Below are 21,502 nucleotides of genomic sequence, written 5' to 3'. Positions count from 1 at the left end.
GGGATTAGAGGAAACAGTAATGAGAAAACATTGATAATCATTTAATCTGGGTGATTGGCACCTGGCGGTTTATATGCTATTCTCTGTGATTGTATCCACTCAAAATGCTCAAAGATACAAATTTTGTTTAAGCAATTAAGTAAGCTGTCATACTGAGGAGAACATTTAATTTAGGGTTAAATTTCTACGGACGGTAAATATGATGTCCGGTAGAAAACTGTCGGGTAACTCCCAACGTGGGAAGTCTGGGGAAGAGAGGCCCTGAGGACAAAGACATCTGCACTGAATAAACTTGTTTTCAGGAAGTGTGCGAGAGGAAAAAATAATAGTTCTACTTTAAGTTATGAGCTTGATATTTTGGTTAATATGATGTTTTAAATATAAATATGTGAATGGGAGACTTCTGAATGGAACCTAGCAGATGAAAGGGAGGCATATCCCCCTTCTCAGAAATTACCTGAAAATGACAAGAAGAACAAGAAACACAAAGGTAAGCTCCACCCTCAACCATCAAAATGAAAAGATCTTAAATTCCTTAAATTAAAAACAAAAAGAAGAATATTCTCACAGAAATAAAGACACGCAAGCACAGCTGTTAAGAAAACTCAGAGAGAAAATGGCCACAGCCACAGATCTCAGTGAAGAACACTCTCAACCAACTGACAAATCAAACCAAACAGCATGGTAACCACAAAGGAACAGCAAACAAAGCTAATGCAGGTTTCCCTACATGACAGCCACTGCTGACTCATGGAGCTCCTGTCAAGTCACGGTAAAGGACACTTCATCAAGTGCAGATCCAGGAATCCCTTGTTTGCAACAGTCAGAACTGGGTGTGTGGGCCGGAGGCAGGACCCCATTTGTCATGAAGTTTCTAGAAACTGTGAAGGCAGGGCTGAATAAGGAATCAGTCGAGGCCAATTGGCAGCATTTTGTTGGTGAAGCAAAGAAGCCTGAGAATGAGTTGTGAGCCACTCTCCAGTGACCTTTGTTTTGTCTGAACTGAAGTGTAAAGTAATTATTCGCACAACTCTGTCATGATGAGAATCCCTGTTAGCCTGGATATGGCCCTGGCCCCCCCTCCCTGGAGACTTCCTGCAAATGGCAGGTCCAGAAGGGGCTCACCTCATTCAGAGATGAGCACTGGTCAAAAAGGAGCCATTCCAGGACCCACAATAGATACCTTATGTTAAAAAATGCAGGGAACTGGAAAAACAAGAGGCAGGGGAAAAACACTCAACAGAAAAAAGTTCCAATAAAATATTACCCAAAACTCAATGAAATAGACACCATGATAAAATAAGAGAATGAAGAGGTAAATGAATGGGATAATAAAGAAGAAAATGTGAGCTTGTAGAGTTCAGAAAAGGAGCAAAGAAACAAGACAGCCATAATGCAAATGAAGACAAAGCTGGAAGCAGACAAGGAGGCCAAGGCATTGCTGAATGTACAGTAATGGACACAGAAGGGGAGGCAGGGGGAGGGGAGGGGAGCAAGCAGGCAGGAAGCAGCCATCACAGAGGACTGAGGGAGAATGAAGAGAAAAAAACCAATAAATACAACACAGGCGTAACTGAAAAGAGAATATATATGGGTGGGTTTTATATATACATAAATATGCATACAATATATACTTTTTTAACAGTATGGGTTCCCTCTGTACATACACAATCCTGCCCAATATCTGTCTCCACCTCTCTCTCCCTCTCTCATGCACACACACACGCACACACACACCACATACGCCAGGAAAAACACAGAAACATATCCAAGTGAGGTTACTACAAAGATACACAGGAACTGGGAACATGACTTGCATCTGTATATGGGAATTGGCTGGCTGGGCAATGGCCTGGAGCATGTATTTGTTCCTTGAACATCTATTACTTCTTCAATTTTTAAACATACAAATAAGTGTGTAAGTAATAATATTCAGTATGTAAATAGGCAGTGTACTACATCTACATCTGGAATGTTTAGATACATAGCATATTAAGTTCCTAGTTTTAACTATCACTTTATGGGGTATGAAAGGAGGACAGTAGGGTGTTAAGTGAGACACCATGAACACACAGTTAAAAAACTCCAAGAATGAAACACTACGTGGGACAAATAACCTGGTTTCTTTAACAAATAAAGTAAGAAAATTATGAAGGAGGATCTAATGACTTAAAAGATTTGAAAGACATATGATCTAAAAGACATATTACCCACGTACGACATGTATAGAGCTTATTTGGGTCCTGATACGGACAACCAAAATATAAAACATAAACAATCCTAACAGGAATATCTGAAGATTAAATAGATACTTGTTGATATTAATGAATATACAAATTTTTAAGATATGGAAATGATATTTTGGTTATATTTTTTTAAAAAGTCTCTCATTTAGTCATAAATATGGAATTATATACCAAAGAGACAATATGATCTCTGGTATTTATTTTCAAATAATTTACAGTTGCTAAGGAATAGGGTAGGAATATGGAAGCTGTAAGATGGACCATGAGATAATGACTTTTATAAAGCTAGGTAATAAGAACATAGGGACCGATTATGTTGTTATTTTACTCTTCTATGTGGGTGAAATTTTACATAAAAGGAAAAAAGTCATATTTAACATTACTAATTATGAAAAAGAACAAGAATATTTTTAAAAAGGTATATGCAAAAGATATTTCCATCTCCTATTTCTGCTGGGTACAACACAGGTGGAGGGGAAAGCACTTAGTACGTCTGATGCACAAACATAACATGCAGATGCTTTGTTTGAGAGAGTGACTAACTCCTAGCTCAGTGAATTAAGAATAGTCTCATTGTATTGAGATCAAGTCAAAGCTGGAAGACAGGAGATATTTTTCCCTGACTAAAGGAAGCCAAAAATGCAATCTTCATATTTCATAACTTTCTAATAATCCAGATGTGACATCACTGTTTGTAAAGCCCAACCCTTCCCAATCTGCAAGCTCACCTTCCAGGACGGAGCCCAACCCATTTCTACCATATATAAACTGCTGCCGGGAGGCTCATCTCACTAATCTGCTCCTCTCAGCTCTACCCTCCAGCCTCTCACGCTTTCTTCAGCCTTGTCCTCTTCAGGAACCATGTCTAGCAGCAAATCCACCATGAGGAGCCAAAGCATTGGCCACCGTGGCTTCAGCGCCGGCTCAGCCAGAGTCCCAGGGGTCTGCCGCTCTGGCTTCAGCAGCGTCTCCGTGTCCCGCTCCAGGGGCAGTGGTGGCCTCGGTGGAGTGTGTGGAGGAGCCGGCTTTGGCAGCAGGAGCCTCTATGGCCTGGGTGGCTCCAAGAGGATCTCCATCGGAGGGGGCAGCTGTGCCATCAATGGCGGATATGGTGGCAGAGTTGGAGGTGGCTTTGGCTATGGAGGTGGAGCCGCAAGTGGATTTGGTTTTGGCGGTGCAGCTGGGGGTGGCTTTGGGCTCGGTGGTGGACCTGGCTTTGCTGGTGGCTATGGGGGCTCTGGCTTCCCTGTGTGCCCCCCTGGAGGCATCCAAGAGGTCACCGTCAACCAGAATCTCCTCACTCCTCTGAACCTGCAAATCGACCCCACCATCCAGCGGGTGAGGACTGAGGAGCGGGAGCAGATCAAGACCCTCAACAACAAGTTCGCCTCCTTCATCGACAAGGTGAGCCAGGAAGACCTGCCTCCGCTGCGATTTCAGAGTCCCCAGACTAGACAACCAACGAATGTCCTACCAGGGGGAGACTCAGGAGGGAGGGAGAAGGGGACTGAGACTAGCTCTCCCCTGGGGTGCCAGCTGGGCTCCATGTCCACAACAGGCAGAAGGTGATGGAGATCATTTAAAATCACTGGGTCTCTTAAGTGTCCTTCATCCCTGCCAGGGAAGAATACTCAACTTTTGATAAGCATGAAGCAAAATAAGGCAGTCAGAGAACGGAATGGGTTAGCTTAACCTTCTGAAGAGTCCTAGAGACTAAAAAATAATGCCGGCGGAAATCTCCTCGAGGACTCTGGGCCTGAGGAAAAGAGTGAAAAGAAAAAGAAAAGAAAGGGATTTCTGCCTGGATTTGACACATTTATATATCCATAGAAATACTAACTGTGTAGAACCAGAGCATGACGATTAGAGCGTTTGTTGCAGAGGAGAACCATGTACCAAAACAGAAGTTTTAGTGATTGGAATCCAATCATTGACTAAATTGGACTTAATCATTAGATTCTGCACATTTAATATGACTTTAACTGAGGTATGATTTAAAAAGAACTTTGTGCAATGTAACAGGGAAATGTGTGATTGTGCTGTTCCACGAAAACAGAAGAAATGCTGAATGTCACTGATAGGCTGCATAGCTTAGCCGGTGAGAAAACCTCATAGGTGATGGAAGAATTTCACAGCAGGATCACTGGGGGGGGGGAAGGAAATAGGTTTGGGGGCCCAACACTGTCAGCCTGATCCTCTGTACATGCTCTGTAGTAGCCCAGGAGCTGGGTGACATCCCAGGCATGCCTGGGCACCTGACAACTCCTATCTCTTTCTCCTTTGCTTTCTCCGGCAAGTAACCACCTTGTCTTCCTCCAGGTGCGGTTCCTGGAACAACAGAACAAGGTCCTGGACACCAAGTGGACTCTGCTCCAGGAGCAGGGCACCAAGACCGTAAGGCAGAACCTGGAGCCCTTGTTTGAGCAGTACATCAACAACCTCAGGAGACAGCTGGACAGCATCCTGGGGGAGAGAGGCCGCCTGGACTCAGAGCTGAGGAACATGCAGGATACAGTGGAGGACTTCAAGAACAAGTGAGTTCAAGGAGAGAAAGGGGCTCAGTTCCCTGAAGTGCACACTTGAAGACTACCAGGTGACCAGGTCCAGAGGTGGGCATGGTTCCATAGGGAAACAGGCCCATGGAAATGAAAATCACAATTATTACCTAAAAACAACCCCGAAAGAACAAATGGGCCACAGAGGTGGATGGGGAGAGAAAAGATAGGAGGAATTGAGGGAGCACCCAAAAATCGTTTTTGTGGCTCAATGGCAGGAAAGCTCAATTTGGATGTATCTGTTTTATGGAAAGTTGGGATCCCAGGCTGATCTTGCTGTATCGTCTTCGCCACTGGCCCAATTGTGTCTTACCCTGTTCTAATTCTAGATATGAAGATGAAATCAACAAGCGCACAGCGGCAGAGAATGAATTTGTGACTCTGAAGAAGGTGAGCTGATAAAGATCTGGGGATCGTGTTCCTTTGTAGAGGGAGAGGACTCTGGGTCTTTGCACACATCCAGAGGGGAATAGATGGGGAGACTAAAAGGTGTTCAGACTGGGAAGGAGGGCTCAGCTGACTCACTCCAAGGTGTTGGCTTATTCCCCAGGATGTGGATGCTGCCTACATGAATAAGGTTGAACTGCAAGCCAAGGTAGACACTCTCACAGATGAGATCAACTTCACCAGAGCCTTGTATGACGCAGTAAGCATCTCCACTCCTCTTTTATTTGCTGTGATGGGGCTCTGCAAAGGGTGGAAGATCTCGGGGTTGGATACCTCTGGAATGCCACAGGAAAAGATGATCTGACGATCTTCTGCTCTGCAGGAACTGGCTCAGATGCAAACCCACGTCTCAGACACTTCTGTGGTCCTGTCCATGGACAACAACCGTAACCTGGACCTGGACAGCATCATCGCTGAAGTCAAAGCCCAATATGAGGAGATCGCTCAGAGGAGCCGGGCTGAGGCTGAGTCCTGGTACCAGAGCAAGGTGAGCCTTGAGTTGACAGCTGCCCAGGAATGCCTGGGTCCCCTACCTGAACGCCAGCAAGGCTACAGACTTCGCTGGGAAGTCGGCTGCAAGGAAGCTGATGTTTTCTCATTGGATGTGTATCCTGCACTCATAGAGCAGGCAATTACAGAATTTATGTCCAAGTTCAATAGGTCAAAGAACCCAAGTGCAGGAGGAGAGCTACATAGATAAGGACCTAGTGATCTTTGCTTTTGTCTTCATCCTGATGCTGGCCCTCAGAAACAGGATACAGAACATTGCTGGTCCCCAACTGAACTAGGCAGTCAGTGGTCCATTAGAAAGAGGGTCTGTGATCAATGTACAGTATCCAGTGACCTTGCCACATCAACTTTCCCTAAAATCCCTTGGGGAGAAGCCACTAGGTCCAAGTGTGTTAAATGCCTGGTTCTGAAGTCAAAGCACCGTTAGTATGTGAAAGCCCATATACACCACCTTCTCTCTCTCTCTCTCTCTCTCTCTCTCTCTCTCTCTCTCTGGATTCCAGTATGAGGAGCTGCAAATCACAGCAGGCAGACATGGGGATGACCTGCGCAACACCAAGCAGGAGATCGCTGAGATCAACCGCATGATCCAGAGGCTGAGATCCGAGATCGACCATGTCAAGAAGCAGGTATGGTAGGGGGCTCTGGAGAGTAAAAGCATCCTCTCCTTGCTACACCACCAGGTGGTCATCAGCCACCATTTGGGAAACGCTGGGAATTGAGGGAACAGCAGAGAGAGGAGGACACCGTAGCTCCCACCCTTGTGAGTTCCCACAGGTTGGGACACACGGATGCCAACACTACAGAATGATACAATCAGGTGACAGCAACAATCCCAGTTAGTCTGGCTGTAAAAAGATAGTCTTGGGGCTTTTAAAAGATATTACTTAAGGAGAATGGTTGGTTTAGGAATATAAGAAACAAGTCAGGAAAGAAAAGCGGAGGCCAGAAGGGGGGCAAGATTGTCACAAATCTGCTCAAGATTCAGCTGAAACAGAAAGTTGAGCAAGGACCCAGGGTGAAGATCAGTGTTGCCCAAGTGTGTTAGAATCCCTTAGGAGTGAGGAAGGCAAGATCTCCACGGCTCCATGGGAAACTCGTCCCCTTAAGTGAGGATGCTCCTTATTTTGTATAAGTTAGTGTGGCATCCACATGAGATCCTCAGAAAAGGTCTTGGTCTGGCTTTGGAAACAGCACTCAAAAGAAATGAGTGGGTCCATTTCTTCCAAATCTGCTGGTATTTTGTCCAGTGTAGGGCAGGATGGTTAAAAAAGGGCACAAGTTTTCTCATATGGGTCCCAGACAAGCTAACTTGTGCAGAACGGAAAAAGACTGGGCCAAAAGAGGCAGAAGTCCCTTTCTATGATATCTGGGCACTGTAACTCTACCTCACTAGAAAGAAGAAGTGTGGTTGGTCTCCTCCGGAGGACTGAATCACAAGTTCATTCTCCTGTGTTCCTCCTCTAGTGTGCCAACCTGCAGTCCGCCATCGCTGATGCTGAGCAGCGTGGGGAGATGGCCCTCAAGGATGCCAAGAACAAGCTGGTGGAGCTGGAGGACGCTCTGCAGAAGGCCAAGCAGGACATGGCCCGGCTGCTGAAGGAGTACCAGGAGCTGATGAATGTCAAACTGGCCCTGGATGTGGAGATCGCCACCTACAGGAAGCTGCTGGAGGGCGAGGAGTGCAGGTGGGGACCTCACACAAGCCCCTCAAACATCTTGGATCCATGTTCAGGATGTCAGGCCAGGAGGCCCCCTAGTTATGGCCATAATGGCTACTCTCAGAGAACCATTTCAAAGGCAGCTTCCGCATGGGCTCTCCTCACATCGACGCTTCCCACTCTGATCCACTGGTAGCTCTCTGAGGTCTCATGCTCCCTGTGTTTTCTCCCTTCCTAGGCTGAGTGGGGAAGGCGTTGGACAAGTCAACATCTGTAAGTACCTTTGCTCGCCTCCCTCCCTTGCCCGGGTGCTCTTCTGACTGGGCTGAGGCTGGCAGAATGAGCTCACCGTGTCCTGTGTGTCTCTGTCCCTCTCCCCTTCACAGCTGTGGTGCAGTCCACCGTGTCTGGCGGCTATGGCAGCGCTGGTGGCTATGGCAATGCCAGCGCTATGGGCGGTGGCTCAGGCCTGGGCGGAGGCAGCGGCTACTCCTATGGCAGTGGCCACAGCCTTGGAGCCGGCTTCAGTTCCAGCAGTGGCAGAGGCATGGGGGGTGGCTTCAGCTCCTCTGGAGGCAGCAGCTCCACCATCAAATACACCACCACCTCATCCTCCAGCAGGAAGAGCTACAAGCACTAAGTCCTGCCATCGGCTCTTGTTCCCACGTTGTCCCCGTCCACAGCTGCATTGCCCTCTCTCAGGCTACTCCTCCTCTCCTGTCTCTGACTTTTCTTACTTTCTGAGTTTGAGCTGAAGTTGCTGAGTGCCTTCATGTCTCTTCACTGCTTATACCTGTCCCACCTGATTGTCCATTGCTCACCATAAAAGGTCAACTTCTGATTTACATCATAATATAACCACAACTGGGGCTCAGTTTGTTACCAAAATATTACTCTCTTGCCTCCATTATTTTGTATATGAGGCTTAGAATAAGAAGGAAATTACCTCTGCCCATTTTCATTACAGAAACACTGCCTGGGTCCTACTCCAGAACAGGGCAACCTGCCCTTTGCTTCCAGGTACCCAGGAATTCCCCATGTTCCCAGTGTTAGGTTCCTCCTCTCTTGCATTGGTCTTGAAAGCAGAAGTGACTAGTTCTACAACGTTAGAATCTATATCCCTGTGAAGTTCCTTCTGTTCTTTGCTTACTTCTAATTGCTAAATAAAGCAGATTTATTATATAATGCATCATTTTATGGCCTTGATTTGTCACTAGTTGCTCTTGAGCTTTTCAATGGACAAATGCCTCTTTACATATTAAAGATACTCCCAATCCCCACATACTTCACTCTTTTCCTTAAGAGAGGCACAAAAGCCTGCAGTTTAGCATCTTGACACTCAGGTTTCCTTCCTAGACAAGACTTCATTTAAATGTTTGGCAAGTGTAATGGGAAGAATCTGGTCCACCATCATTGTATACTCCGTTTTTTATCCCCTGCACCAGGCAGAAGTGGCTTAGTCTCACTTCCCTCGTCTCTAAGACCACTTCACTATATCCCCCAGGGATGAACCCTACATTATCAGTTGGGGAAATATATTCTGGCCTATCAGATCAAAAGAACATTTAACAAGGGATAAGATATTTGATTTTTACTTGGAATTAGCTTCATGACCAAGAAATTTGCCTGACAAGGTGTCTCAAGAGAAATTAACATGTACATACTTCTGAACTGCAATTATCTTTCTAGAAATGTATACTTAGGAAATAGCACAAATGTGGGAAGTTGTATGTACATGGATGTGAATCCAAACAGTCTTCACAACATGGAAAAATTGAAAATACTAGAGATTCTCAAATTAAGAATCCAAAGACTCAGGCGCATAACTCATATGCTGATTTTTTGAAGTGTGAAGGCAAAACAAGAATGGAAATTTCAACCTTGTCACACCCTAAGACTTTCATGGAAACGGATAAAGCTGAGTCCTTGGTCCTCGGAAGAGATGATTCCACATCTCCCCTCTGATGTGTCATGGCCAAGTTTGACTTCTATGAATGGGAAATGAAAACTCAGGGTATGGTGCAAGGCTTATCATTCAACTTGTGCTGCCCTCCTCCACATCAGTCCCCATTTCTTCATGAGTAATCATTACCTTCCTAGCCCCCAGGCTATCACATCACAAGAGAAAATTTCTTCAATTCAATACTATATAGAGAACGCTTCTGGATCCTACTGTATCAGTGTTCTCCGTATTCATCTCCAAGTGTTCCCCCAGGAACATTGGCAGCCTCTCACATTGACACCTCCTTATTCTCTGTCAGAACTTCCCAACAACAGATAAAGAGATGATTGTGTTCCAAAATCTAAGCGCATTTAACTTTCATATTATTATACACTCATGAGGAATAATGGAAAGGAAAAAACTGACCTGGAAAATTATATAGGATATAGCATCTAACAGAAAAACTAGTTGTAAAAGCAGTATACATACATGGATTTGTTTAATTAAAATCTTATGGTGCAGGCGATGATAGCAAAATGGCAGACTGGAAGCCCCCAATCTCCTCTTCTGTCCCCAAAAACATCAAAAACCAACCAGAAACTGTAGGAGCTCTGGAAAACAGTCAAAAGTTTATAACAACCAAACAAATGCCCAATCAAGAATGTGCAACTTAGGGGCGCCTGGGTAGCTCAGTTGTTAAGCATCTGCCTTCAGCTCAGGTCATGATCCCAGGGTCCTGAGATCGAGCCCTGCATCGGGCTCCCTGCTCAGTGGGAAGCCTGCTTCTCCCTCTCCCACTCCCCCTGCTTGTGTTCCCTCTCTTGCTGTGTCTCTCTCTGTCAAATAAATAAATAAAATCTTTATAAAAAAAAGAACGTCAACTTCGAAATTATAGCAAAGCTCTTTTTTTTTTAACATTTTTTCTTAGCACTTGCACTATCCTCTACCTGTTGCAATATTGGTCTTGAGTAGGCAGCAGCCTGTTCCTGAACTCTTCCCCAACCTCCCTCTTTCCTTTCAACCCTCCACCCCCTCCCCACCCTCTGCCTCTAATTCCCCCCAGCACATACACCTTGAACCACAGAGAGCAGTTGTAGACCCTATTTGCAAGTAATTTTGTAAGTCTCTTCAAACATGTCTGGAGGAGTTCCCAAGAACTAAGGCAAGGTTCTTAACTTTGTCTCAATAAATCCAAATGTAGGTAAAGAGAAACAAGAGACACAACAAGGAAGGACTGCCAGGAAGACTACAAACCCACAGAGGCTTGGGGCAAGAGATTATAGGAAGAAACAAACAATAGACCATCTGACCATCTAAGTTCTAGAGACTAAGATGGAATGAGACTTTTTGGGAAATTAACACATTTAAAATGTTACTCTATATATGAGAGAATTTAGGAAGTCATGCATATATCCAGGAAGACACATGCTCAACAAAGTCTTGAGAAGGTCTTATGTATTCATCTTGTACTGATCTCTAGGTTCAGAGTAAGCCTAGCTAAGTGGTGAAGGAGTATCCCGTCACAGGGACAATATGCAAACATCGAAAGATGAGGTTTCCTCCGTTTTCTTATTTTGGTTTGTTGTTGTTTATTTCAGCTCCTGGAACACAAGAAATTATCTGTCAAAATAATTGCTGAACATGAGCTAAAGAAGCAGCCTGATGTTGAAGTTTTATTATATGCCAGGCACTGTTAGTCAATGTGAAGGACAAGTCATTAGGTGCAAATCCAAGAATCCCTTATTTGCAACAGTCAGAACTAGGAGTGTGACCTGAGGCAGGACCCCATTAGTCATGAAGTTTCAAGAAACTGTGGAGGTAGAATTGAATAGCAAATCAAAGACAAGGCCTATTGGCAGCATTTTCGTTGGTGAAAGGAAAAAAAAGCAGAGTGACTGGGAATTGTAAGGCACTCTGCAGTTGTAGGGTAGGGTGTTTGAAGGAGTAAGAATTATTCACCCAATCTGTTAGCCTGCATATGGCCCAGCCCATTCCCCAGAATACTTTCTACAAATGACTGACGGGTCAAGAAAGAGTTCACCTCACTCATGGATGAGCAGTAGTCAGAAAAGAACCATTCTAGGACCCACAAAAGATAGCACATGTTTGAAAATTAAATGAATATAAAAAATGAAAAACAAATAATGATCACTCACCAGCACAAAGTTACTATAAAACATTGCCAAAATTAATGAAAAAACACTTATTAAATTTGAGAATAAAAACCATCTGATGAGACAATAATAGCTAAAAAATTACTTACAGAAGTCAGATATGAGGCAGAGAGAAAAATAAAGCCACAGTGCAAATGAAGTCCAAATTAATATCAGTACAAAGGGCAATAGGTATGCTAAATGCACAATAAAGGACATACAGGAGAATATTGAGAAAAGAGAATTTCATGAACTGAGGGGGTCAAAGAGTGTTAAAGGAAAGTCAAGAGGAAATACAGATAAAGAAGATAAAGTAGGTTCAACACAAGCATAATTGGAACACCTAAAGGAAGTGTGCACACACACACACACTCATACACACAAACAGTCCTTGCAAAGCACAGAAACATCTTCAATTACATGGTTGGGGACTTGCCTTGAGCATTTATTTTGATAGACAGAGATGCATTACTTAGTCATGTCTAAATATGTAGATATTGAAGTAACAATATTCATTTTTTAATGTTTGTTCTTTTCTTTAAGATTTTATATATTTATTTTTTATTTATTTTAAGATTTTATTTATTTATTTATTTGAGAGAGAGAATGAGAGAGAGAGAGAGCATGAGAGGGGGGAGGATCAGAGGGAGAAGCAGACTCCCCGCTGAGCAGGGACCCTGATGTGGGACTCGATCCTGGGACTCCAGGATCATGACCCAAGCCAAAGGCAGTTGCTTAACAAACTGAGCCACCCAGGTGTCCCAATATATATTTATTTTTTAAAAGATTTTATTTATTTATTTGACAGAGAGAGAGCACAAGCAGGGGAAGTGGCAGGCAGAGGGAGAGGGAGAAGCAGGCTCCCCACAGAACAGGTGGAGCCTGATATGGGACTCGATCCCAGGAATCTGGGATCATGACCTGAGCTGAAGGCAGTTGCTTAACCAACTGAGCCACCCAGGCGCCCTATATATTTATTTATTTATTTATTTATTTATGGAGAGAGAGAGGGAGAACGAGCATGCAAGTGGGGAGAGGGGCAAAGGGAGACGGAGAGAATCTCAAGGAGACTCCGTGCTTAGCTTGGATCCTGATGTGGGTTCGATTTAATGACCTTGAGATCATGACTGAAGCCAAAATTAAGAGTCAGTCACTGAACTGACTCAGCCACCCAGGCACCCCAGTGACAATATCCATTCTTATACACTTTCAACTACACCTACTTGTGGAAAAATTTAAATATGTAAAATAAACTTATTACCCTTCTAGATTTAAGTATCCATTGACAGGAACACAGAGGAGAGAGTAGCATATTCAATGACACTGGGGGATGCAATGACAAAACCCAAAGAATAAAAAATTCTATGGGACAACTAACCTAGTTTATTTAATAAATAAGTTGCAAGAAAAAAAGATGGAACACTAAATGATTTAAAGGACAGATTATTTGGAGGATACATCACTCAAACAAATAGGTATGGACGTTTTTTGGATCCTGAATTGAACAAATTATAAAAAATAATAAGAATACAGGGAATTTGATGCTAATGGACACCAAAAGAAAGCTGGGGGACAATCCTTATATCAGACAAATTAGATTTTAAACCAAAGACTATAAGAAGAGATGAGGAAGGACATTATATCATACTTAAGGGGTCTATCCAACAAGATCTAAAAATTGTAAATATCTATGCCCCTAACATGGGAGCAGCCAATTATATAAGCCAATTAATAACAAAGGAAAAGAAACACATCAACAACAATACAATAATAATAGGGGACTTTAACATCCCCCTTGCTGAAATGGACAGATCATCTAAGCAAAAGTTCAACAAGGAAATAAAAACTTTAAATGACACACTGGACCAAATGGACTTCACAGATATATTCAGAACATTCCATCCCAAAGCAACAGAATACACATTCTTCTCTAGTGCCCATGGAACATTCTCCAGAATAGATCACATCCTAGGTCACAAATCAAGTCTCAACTGGTACCAAAAGATTGGGACCATTCCCTGCATATTTCAGACCACAATGCTGTGAAACTAGAACTCAATCACAAGAGGAAAGTCGGAAAGAACACAAATACATGGAGGCTAAAGAGCATCCTACTAAAGAATGAATGGGTCAACCAGGAAATTAAAGAAGAATTAAAAAAAACTCATGGAAACAAATGAAAATGAAAACACAACTGTTCAAAATCTTTGGGATGCAGCAAAGGCAGTCCTAAGAGGAAAGTATATAGCAATCCAAGCCTTTTTCAAGAAACAAGAAAGGTCTCAAATACACAACCTAACCCTACACCTAGAGGAGCTAGAGAAAAAACAGCAAATAAAGCCTAAACCTAGCAGGAGAAGAGGAATAATAAAGATCAGAGCAGAAATCAATGAAATAGAAACCAAAAGAACAGTGGAACAGATCAATGAAACTAGGAGCTGGTTCTTTGAAAGAATTAACAAGACTGATAAACCCCTGGACAGACTTATCAAAAAGAAAAGAGAAATGACCCAAATAAATAAAATCATGAATGAAAGAGGAGAGATCACAACCAACACCAAAGAAATACAAACAATTATAAGAACATATTATGAGCAACTCTATGCTAGCAAATTAGATAACCTGGAAGAAATGGATGCTTTCCTAGAGATGTATCAACTACCAAAACTGAACCAGGAAGAAATAGAAAACCTGAACAGACCTATAACCATGAAGGAAATTGAAGCAGTCATCAAAAATCTCCCAACAAACAAAAGCCCAGGGCCAAATGGCTTCCCAGGGGAATTCTACCAAACATTAAAGAAAAATTAATACCTAATCTTCTGAAACTGTTCCAAAAAATAGAAATGGAAGGAAAACTTCCAAACTCGATTTATGAGACCACCATTACCTTGATCCCAAAATCAAAGACTCCATCAAAAAGGAGAATTACAGACCGATAACCCTGATGAACATGGATGCAAAAATTCTCACCAAAATACTAGCCAATAGGATCCAACAGTACATTAAAAGGATTATTCACCACGACCAAATGGGATTTATCCCTGGGCTGCAAGGTTGGTTCAACATCCACAAATCAACCAATGTGATACAATACATTAATAAAAGAAAGAACAAGAACCATATGATCCTCTCAATAGATGCAGGAAAAGCATTTGACAAAGTACAGCATCCTTTCTTGATCAAAACTCTTCAGAGTATAGAGATAGAGGGTACATACCTCAATATCATAAAAGCTATCTATGAAAAACCCGCAGCAAATATCATTCTCAATGGGGAAAAACTGAGAGCTTTCCCCCTAAGGTCAGGAATGTGGCAGGGATGTCCACTATCACCACTGCTATTCAACATAGTATTAGAAGTCCTAGCCACAGCAATCAGACAACAAAAAGAAATCAAAGGCATCCGAATCGGCAAAGAAGAAGTCAAACTCTCACTGTTTGCAGATGATATGATACTTTATGTGGAAAACCCAAAAGCCTCCACCCCAAAACTGCTAGAACTCATACAGGAATTCAGTAAAGTTGGTAGAATATAAAATCAGTGCACAGAAATCAGTGGCATTCCTATACACCAACAACAAGACAGAAGAAAGAGAAATTAAGGAGTTGATCCCATTTACAATTCCACCCAAAACCATAAGATACCTAGGAATAAATCTAACCAAAGAGGCAAAGGATCTGTACTCAGAAAACTATAAAATACTCATGAAAGAAATTGAGGAAGACAAAGAAATGGAAAAACATTCCATGTTCATGAGTTGGAAGAACAAATATTGTGAAGATGTCAATGCTGCCTAGAGCAATCTACACATTCAATGCAATCGCTATCAAAACACCATCCACTTTTTTCAAAGAAATGGAACAAATAATCCTAAAATTTGTATGGAACCAGAAAAGACCCCAAATAGCCAGAGGAATGTTGAAATACAATAGCAAAATCTGGGTGATGGGTATCCAGGGCTTTATTAAGTTCTTCTTATACTTTTCTACCTATTCAACATTTTACATAACAGAAAAAAAAACAAGTCAAACTTCACATATTTGCAATTATTGGAAAATAGTAACTTTTCTTAGGGCATAAGCAATAGACAGCTTTTAGATTTCTAGTTCTCAGCTGTCACAAAAGACCACGTTGGAGAGGAGAGCACTCAGGACATTCTGATACACAAGCAAAACATTCTGAACTTTTGTTTGGGACAAAGTCTAACTCTGGCTTCAGTGAATTCAGAATAGTCTTGTTGTGTTGATATCAATCATAGATCAAAGATAGGAGAATATTTCACTGGCAGAAGCCAAAAGAGCAATCTTTATATTTCATAACTTTTCTAATAACAAAGATGAGTTCTCACTGTTTTGTTCTCTCTTTATTTTAAAGATTTTATTTATTTGTTTGAGAGAGAAAGAGAACACATGAGAAGGGGGAGGGTCAGAGGGAGAAGCAGACTCCTGCTGAGCAGGGAACCTGATGCGGGACTCGATCCCAGGACTCCAGGATCATGACCTGAGCCGAAGGCAGTCGCTTAACCAACTGAGCCACCCAGGCACCCGAGGTCTCACTGTTTTTAAAAGCCAACCCTTCCCAACCTGAAAGGTCACCTTTCAGGATAAGCGCAGTCCAGTCCTGCCTATACAGTGGCTGCTGGAAAGCATCTCATGTTCCTCCTCCTCTCAGCTCTACCCTCCAGCCTCTCACGCTTTCTTCAGCCTTGTCCTCTTCAGGAACCATGTCTAGCAAATCCACCATGAGGAGCCAAAGCATTGGCCACCGTGGCTTCAGCGCCGGCTCAGCCAGAGTCCCAGAGGTCTGCCGCTCTGGCTTCAGCAGCGTCTCCGTGTCCCGCTCCAGGGGCAGTGGTGGCCTCGGTGGAGTGTGTGGAGGAGCCGGCTTTGGCAGCAGGAGCCTCTGTGGCCTGGGTGGCTCCAAGAGGATCTCCATCGGAGGGGGCAGCTGTGCCATCAATGGCGGACATGGTGGCAGAGTTGGAGGTGGCTTTGGCTATGGAGGTGGAGCCGCAAGTAGATTTGGTTTTGGCGGTGCAGCTGGGGGTGGCTTTGGGCTCGGTGGTGGACCTGGCTTTGCTGGTGGCTATGGGGGCTCTGGCTTCCCTGTGTGCCCCCCTGGAGGCATCCAAGAGGTCACCGTCAACCAGAATCTCCTCACTCCTCTGAACCTGCAAATCGACCCCACCATCCAGCGGGTGAGGACTGAGGAGCGGGAGCAGATCAAGACCCTCAACAACAAGTTCGCCTCCTTCATCGACAAGGTGAGCCAGGAAGACCTGCCTCCGCTGCGATTTCAGAGTCCCCAGACTAGACAACCAACGAATGTCCTACCAGGGGGAGACTCAGGAGGGAGGGAGAAGGGGACTGAGACTAGCTCTCCCCTGGGGTGCCAGTTGGGCTCCATGTCCACAACAGGCAGAAGGTGATGGAGATCATTTAAAACCACTGGGGTCTCTTAAGTGTCCTTCATCCCTGCCAGGGAAGAATACTCAACTTTTGATAAGCATGAAGCAAAATAAGGCAGTCAGAGAATGGAATGGGTTAACATCTACCACTGAAGGGTCTATGGTGGGATATAAGGAAAGGCCAGTCATAACCTGCTCTGAGGCTCTGGGTAGGAAGAAAAAAATGAAAAACAAAGAGAAGAAAAGAAAGATTCAGTCCAAATGAGAAAGAGAAATACTTGAGATGCACAAGTATGTATAATCCATTAAAAATGAATTTATTCTAGAAAGAGAGCATGACCATCTATCAAGAATGTTTTCAAAGAGATTATTGCACTAAATGGAAGTTTAGATTACAATTGAATCATTAGATAACATTCAACATCCCTTTTACTGACATCCTCTGGAAAATAAAAGCCTTGTACAATGTATCAGGTAAAAACTATTTTAAATTACATTTGCGATTCTGCTTGTCAAGAGAAGGAGAGGAAGTGATGAAAAATCACTGATGGGCACAGTAACTTATAGGGCAGGAACATCTGAAAGGTCTGTTGGGGGAATTTCATCAGGGAGATCTGTGGGTTGAGAAGGAAAAAGATTTTCCCAAACTGAGCCTCTCTACATTGTCTTAGTAGCCCAGCACAATGGAGACAACCCTGGCCTGTTTGGAAATCTAACAATACAAACATCTTACTGTCTTTCTATGTCTGGGAAATGACCATCCTGTCTTCTTCTGGGTGTGGTTCCTGGAGCAGTAGAACAAGTTTCTAGACACCAAGTGAACCCACCTTCAAGATCAGGGCACCAAGACCATAAGGCCAAACCTGGAGCCTATGTGTGAGCAGTACCTCAGCAACTTCAGGAGGCAGCTGGAATGTCTCCCCTCCTTTAATCACTTCCTGGACTCAGGGCTCAGATGCATGCAGTCCTGGTGGAGGACTTCAAGAAAAAGTAAGTTAAAGAAGAAAAAGGAGCTCATTTCTGAAGCCCACACTTTAAGTCTATGAGTGGCCAGGTCAGTTGTGGACTTGATTGCTTAGGAAAAAATATCCAGTTGAAATGAAAATGGTAAATTATTGCCTAAGGAAAATCAGAATGAGCAAAACAGACAATCAAATGAGCAAAATAGACTCATCACCAAGAACACATTAGGGGAGAAAATGAAAGAGTAGTCACTTTCTAGTTCCATGAACTGATAGTTCAATTCAAGAATCATCCATTTAATGTGAAAGTTTCGGTCAAGACAGGTTCTTTCAAAATTCTTTACTCGTTGACTCAAGTGTCTCTCCTCATTCTCTTTTTAGATACAAAGGAGAAATAAATGAGCATGAAGCAACACAAAATGAATTCACCCGAAGATGGTGAGCTTATCGAGATTAGGTGTCTCATTCCCTTTGTTGGAGGCTGGAAGAGAAAAAAAGAAAGAGCCAAAAATAGAAGAAAAAAAGATTTTAATGACACTGTACTCCTGAGCTTTGCCTTCAACCTCTTCCTGATTGTGAATCCCATAGATATGAAGAACATCACTCTTTTTTTGCAGCACTAGTGCTTAATGATCCTCCAGAATTATTCAGTTGTGCAATAGCAAATAATCTTGTGCCATCTACTTTTCTTAGAGCTATAACATCATTTAGTATAAGCTTACTATATGATTGGGAATTGAAAGCCATTGTTCATATGTGAAAGCCCATACCTGCCTTTCTTTCCTTCTGAACTCCTGCAGGTCAAGGTGGGCAGACCACCTGACTACACAGCACCAAGAAGGAGACTACTGAGCTCAACCAAATGATCCCAAGACACAGATCTGACATTGATGACACCCAAAAACAGGTAGGATGGAGCAGAGGGTGGGAGTGGGGAAGGGAAGAAAAGTATTATCTCCTTGCTAGACCATTAGCCAGTCATCAACCATCATTTGGACACATTCTGGGCACTGGAAACTACAAGGGAGGAAAGACCATGCTGTCCTTAGTAGGGGCCACTGAGTCTCTCAGGGGGAGTGGATCCAATCCCAAGAGCATGATACAAACACGTAGAAACATCTCTCCTAGTCACAGGAGTAGAGTATGGGCTAGAAGCATGGAAATAAGATTGATCTTAGAGGGATGATTGTATTGGGAGCTGCAAAGAAACAAATGGGGAGGAAAGGCAGGCCATAGGAGTTGAGAAAACCTGTTGCAAATCTGCTCATAATTCAAAGAAAAAGGGAAGAGTGAAAGGGGAGAACAGGGTTTCCCAAACATGTGATTCTGAGGTGGGAGGAGGGCAGGGTTTCAATAGTCTCATGGAAAATTCACTTCCTCAATGGACCATATTTGTAATGTGCAAATTTAGTTGTGGTTATTCCAGACACATTTGTCTGTGGTCTGAATTTGACTTTGGAGACAACACTTAAAAAAAAAAAATCCAGTTGCCCAGTTCTTATGTGTAGACTGTAGACTCCATCAGTCACCACTCACATCCTCATGCAGGTGGTTAATACAAAAGGCATAGGACTTTGATAACAAGCTCAGAGACATTAAATGTTAGCAGATAGTCAAACAGCTAGACAGGAAGATTCAGGGTTCCCTCTCCACCAATTCTACATTCTAGGACTCTTTCCCACTAGAAAGAAGTGTGGTTGGTCTCCTCCGGAGGACTGAATCACAAGTTCATTCTCCTGTGTTCCTCCCCTAGTGTGCCAACCTGCAGTCCGCCATCGCTGATGCTGAGCAGCGCGGGGAGATGGCCCTCAAGGATGCCAAGCACAAGCTGGTGGAGCTGGAGGACGCTCTGCAGAAGGCCAAGCAGGACATGGCCCGGCTGCTGAAGGAGTACCAGGAGCTGATGAATGTCAAACTGGCCCTGGATGTGGAGATCGCCACCTACAGGAAGCTGCTGGAGGGCGAGGAGTGCAGGTGGGGACCTCACACAAGCCCCTCAAACATCTTGGATCCATGTTCAGGATGTCAGGCCAGGAGGCCCCCTAGTTATGGCCATAATGGCTACTCTCAGAGAACCATTTCAAAGGCAGCTTCCGCATGGGCTCTCCTCACATCGACGCTTCCCACTCTGATCCACTGGTAGCTCTCTGAGGTCTCATGCTCCCTGTGTTTTCTCCCTTCCTAGGCTGAGTGGGGAAGGCGTTGGACAAGTCAACATCTGTAAGTACCTTTGCTCGCCTCCCTCCCTTGCCCGGGTGCTCTTCTGACTGGGCTGAGGCTGGCAGAATGAGCTCACCGTGTCCTGTGTGTCTCTGTCCCTCTCCCCTTCACAGCTGTGGTGCAGTCCACCGTGTCTGGCGGCTATGGCAGCGCTGGTGGCTATGGCAATGCCAGCGCTATGGGCGGTGGCTCAGGCCTGGGCGGAGGCAGCGGCTACTCCTATGGCAGTGGCCACAGCCTTGGAGCCGGCTTCAGTTCCAGCACTGGCAGAGGCATGGGGGGTGGCTTCAGCTCCTCTGGAGGCAGCAGCTCCACCACCAAATACACCACCACCTCATCCTCCAGCAGGAAGAGCTACAAGCACTAAGTCCTGCCATCGGCTCTTGTTCCCACGTTGTCCCCGTCCACAGCTGCATTGCCCTCTCTCAGGCTACTCCTCCTCTCCTGTCTCCATCTTCCCTCGGCCCCTGAGTTACAGCTGAAGTGGCTTCATTCTCATTTCCACCGTCTACACCTGCTGTACCTGAGCTCCTATCATTCACCATCAGAAGGTTAAAAATCACTGACACTCAGAAGAGCACATGTCCATTTGACGTGCCTATCTTATGATCAGCTCTGTCTGTCTTCCACGATTCTGGGGTGAAAATGACCTATGCCCCTCTTGAAAACTGAAATTCAGTGCGGATCATGCTACAGAATACGGATACTGCCTTTTGATTTCTAACTGTCCTGCCCATTGTAGCTACACTCAGGAGTTCCCTATCTGATAAACAAGTTATCTCCCCGAGAACTGTCCCTCAATGCTATTGACACAACCCTCTCAGGTACACAGTTATATTCCTGCAATGCTTTCTTTCTGCTTTCTGCTTTCTTTCATTGTGTTAAATAAAGCAGATTTCTAATATAAAGATTCTGTGTCAGATTATGCAGCTGATCATGTATTAGATCTGAAATTATCTCATCCCCACCTGATCCTTATCTTTGGAGAACCATCTCTCAGCCCTGCTGACAACTTACCCTGCTTCATACCCAACTCTGTCAGTCAACATTATGTGATACTTAGTTATCCTGTGGGTAGTATGACTACCAACAACTATTCGGCCCTCCACAACTCAGGGCTCTTCCTCAAAATGGAGTCTTCTAAAAAGCTTTAGGAAAGAAAGGGAAGTGAGGATCCTGGAAACTGGATTAGCATAATCTGATAACTGAGTGTTTTGTTTTTCCAACTCGGTCACTCAGTGGCCTGGTCCTCAGCCTGGTCTCCTCCACCCAAGCCCCAGCCACCGCCAGGAAAACACTGCACTGATCCAGCAGAACAAAGACCAATTGGTAGGAAGGCAAAATGCTTGATTTGGCTCTATGATAACAAAGGTTTGCTGCAAAGTTGTTTTTAAGC

General features: G+C 44.0%; 1 protein-coding gene and 1 pseudogene across 1 annotated transcript; both read left to right on the top strand.

The window, feature by feature from the left end:
• Positions 1–3,107: 3,107 nt before the first annotated feature.
• On the top strand, positions 3,108–8,059 carry LOC114204137 (keratin, type II cytoskeletal 6A-like). The gene is made up of 9 exons (XM_028097329.2): positions 3,108–3,650; positions 4,566–4,780; positions 5,131–5,191; positions 5,352–5,447; positions 5,571–5,735; positions 6,262–6,387; positions 7,226–7,446; positions 7,658–7,692; positions 7,806–8,059. Exons 1-9 carry the CDS (start codon positions 3,108–3,110, stop codon positions 8,057–8,059), a joined length of 1,716 nt encoding a protein of 571 aa, XP_027953130.2.
• Positions 8,060–16,240: 8,181 nt separating this feature from the next.
• LOC148163755 (keratin, type II cytoskeletal 6B-like) lies at positions 16,241–20,473 on the top strand (annotated as a pseudogene).
• The last annotated feature ends 1,029 nt before the right edge of the window (positions 20,474–21,502 follow it).

This window comes from Eumetopias jubatus, unplaced genomic scaffold, assembly GCF_037043125.1.
Source record: "Eumetopias jubatus isolate StellerSeaLion01/CBP00866 unplaced genomic scaffold, mEumJub1_p1.0 scaffold_8, whole genome shotgun sequence".
NCBI lineage: Eukaryota > Metazoa > Chordata > Mammalia > Carnivora > Otariidae > Eumetopias > Eumetopias jubatus.
The sequence above is the reverse complement of the archived record's forward strand: the minus strand, read 5'-3'. Positions and strand labels throughout refer to the sequence as shown.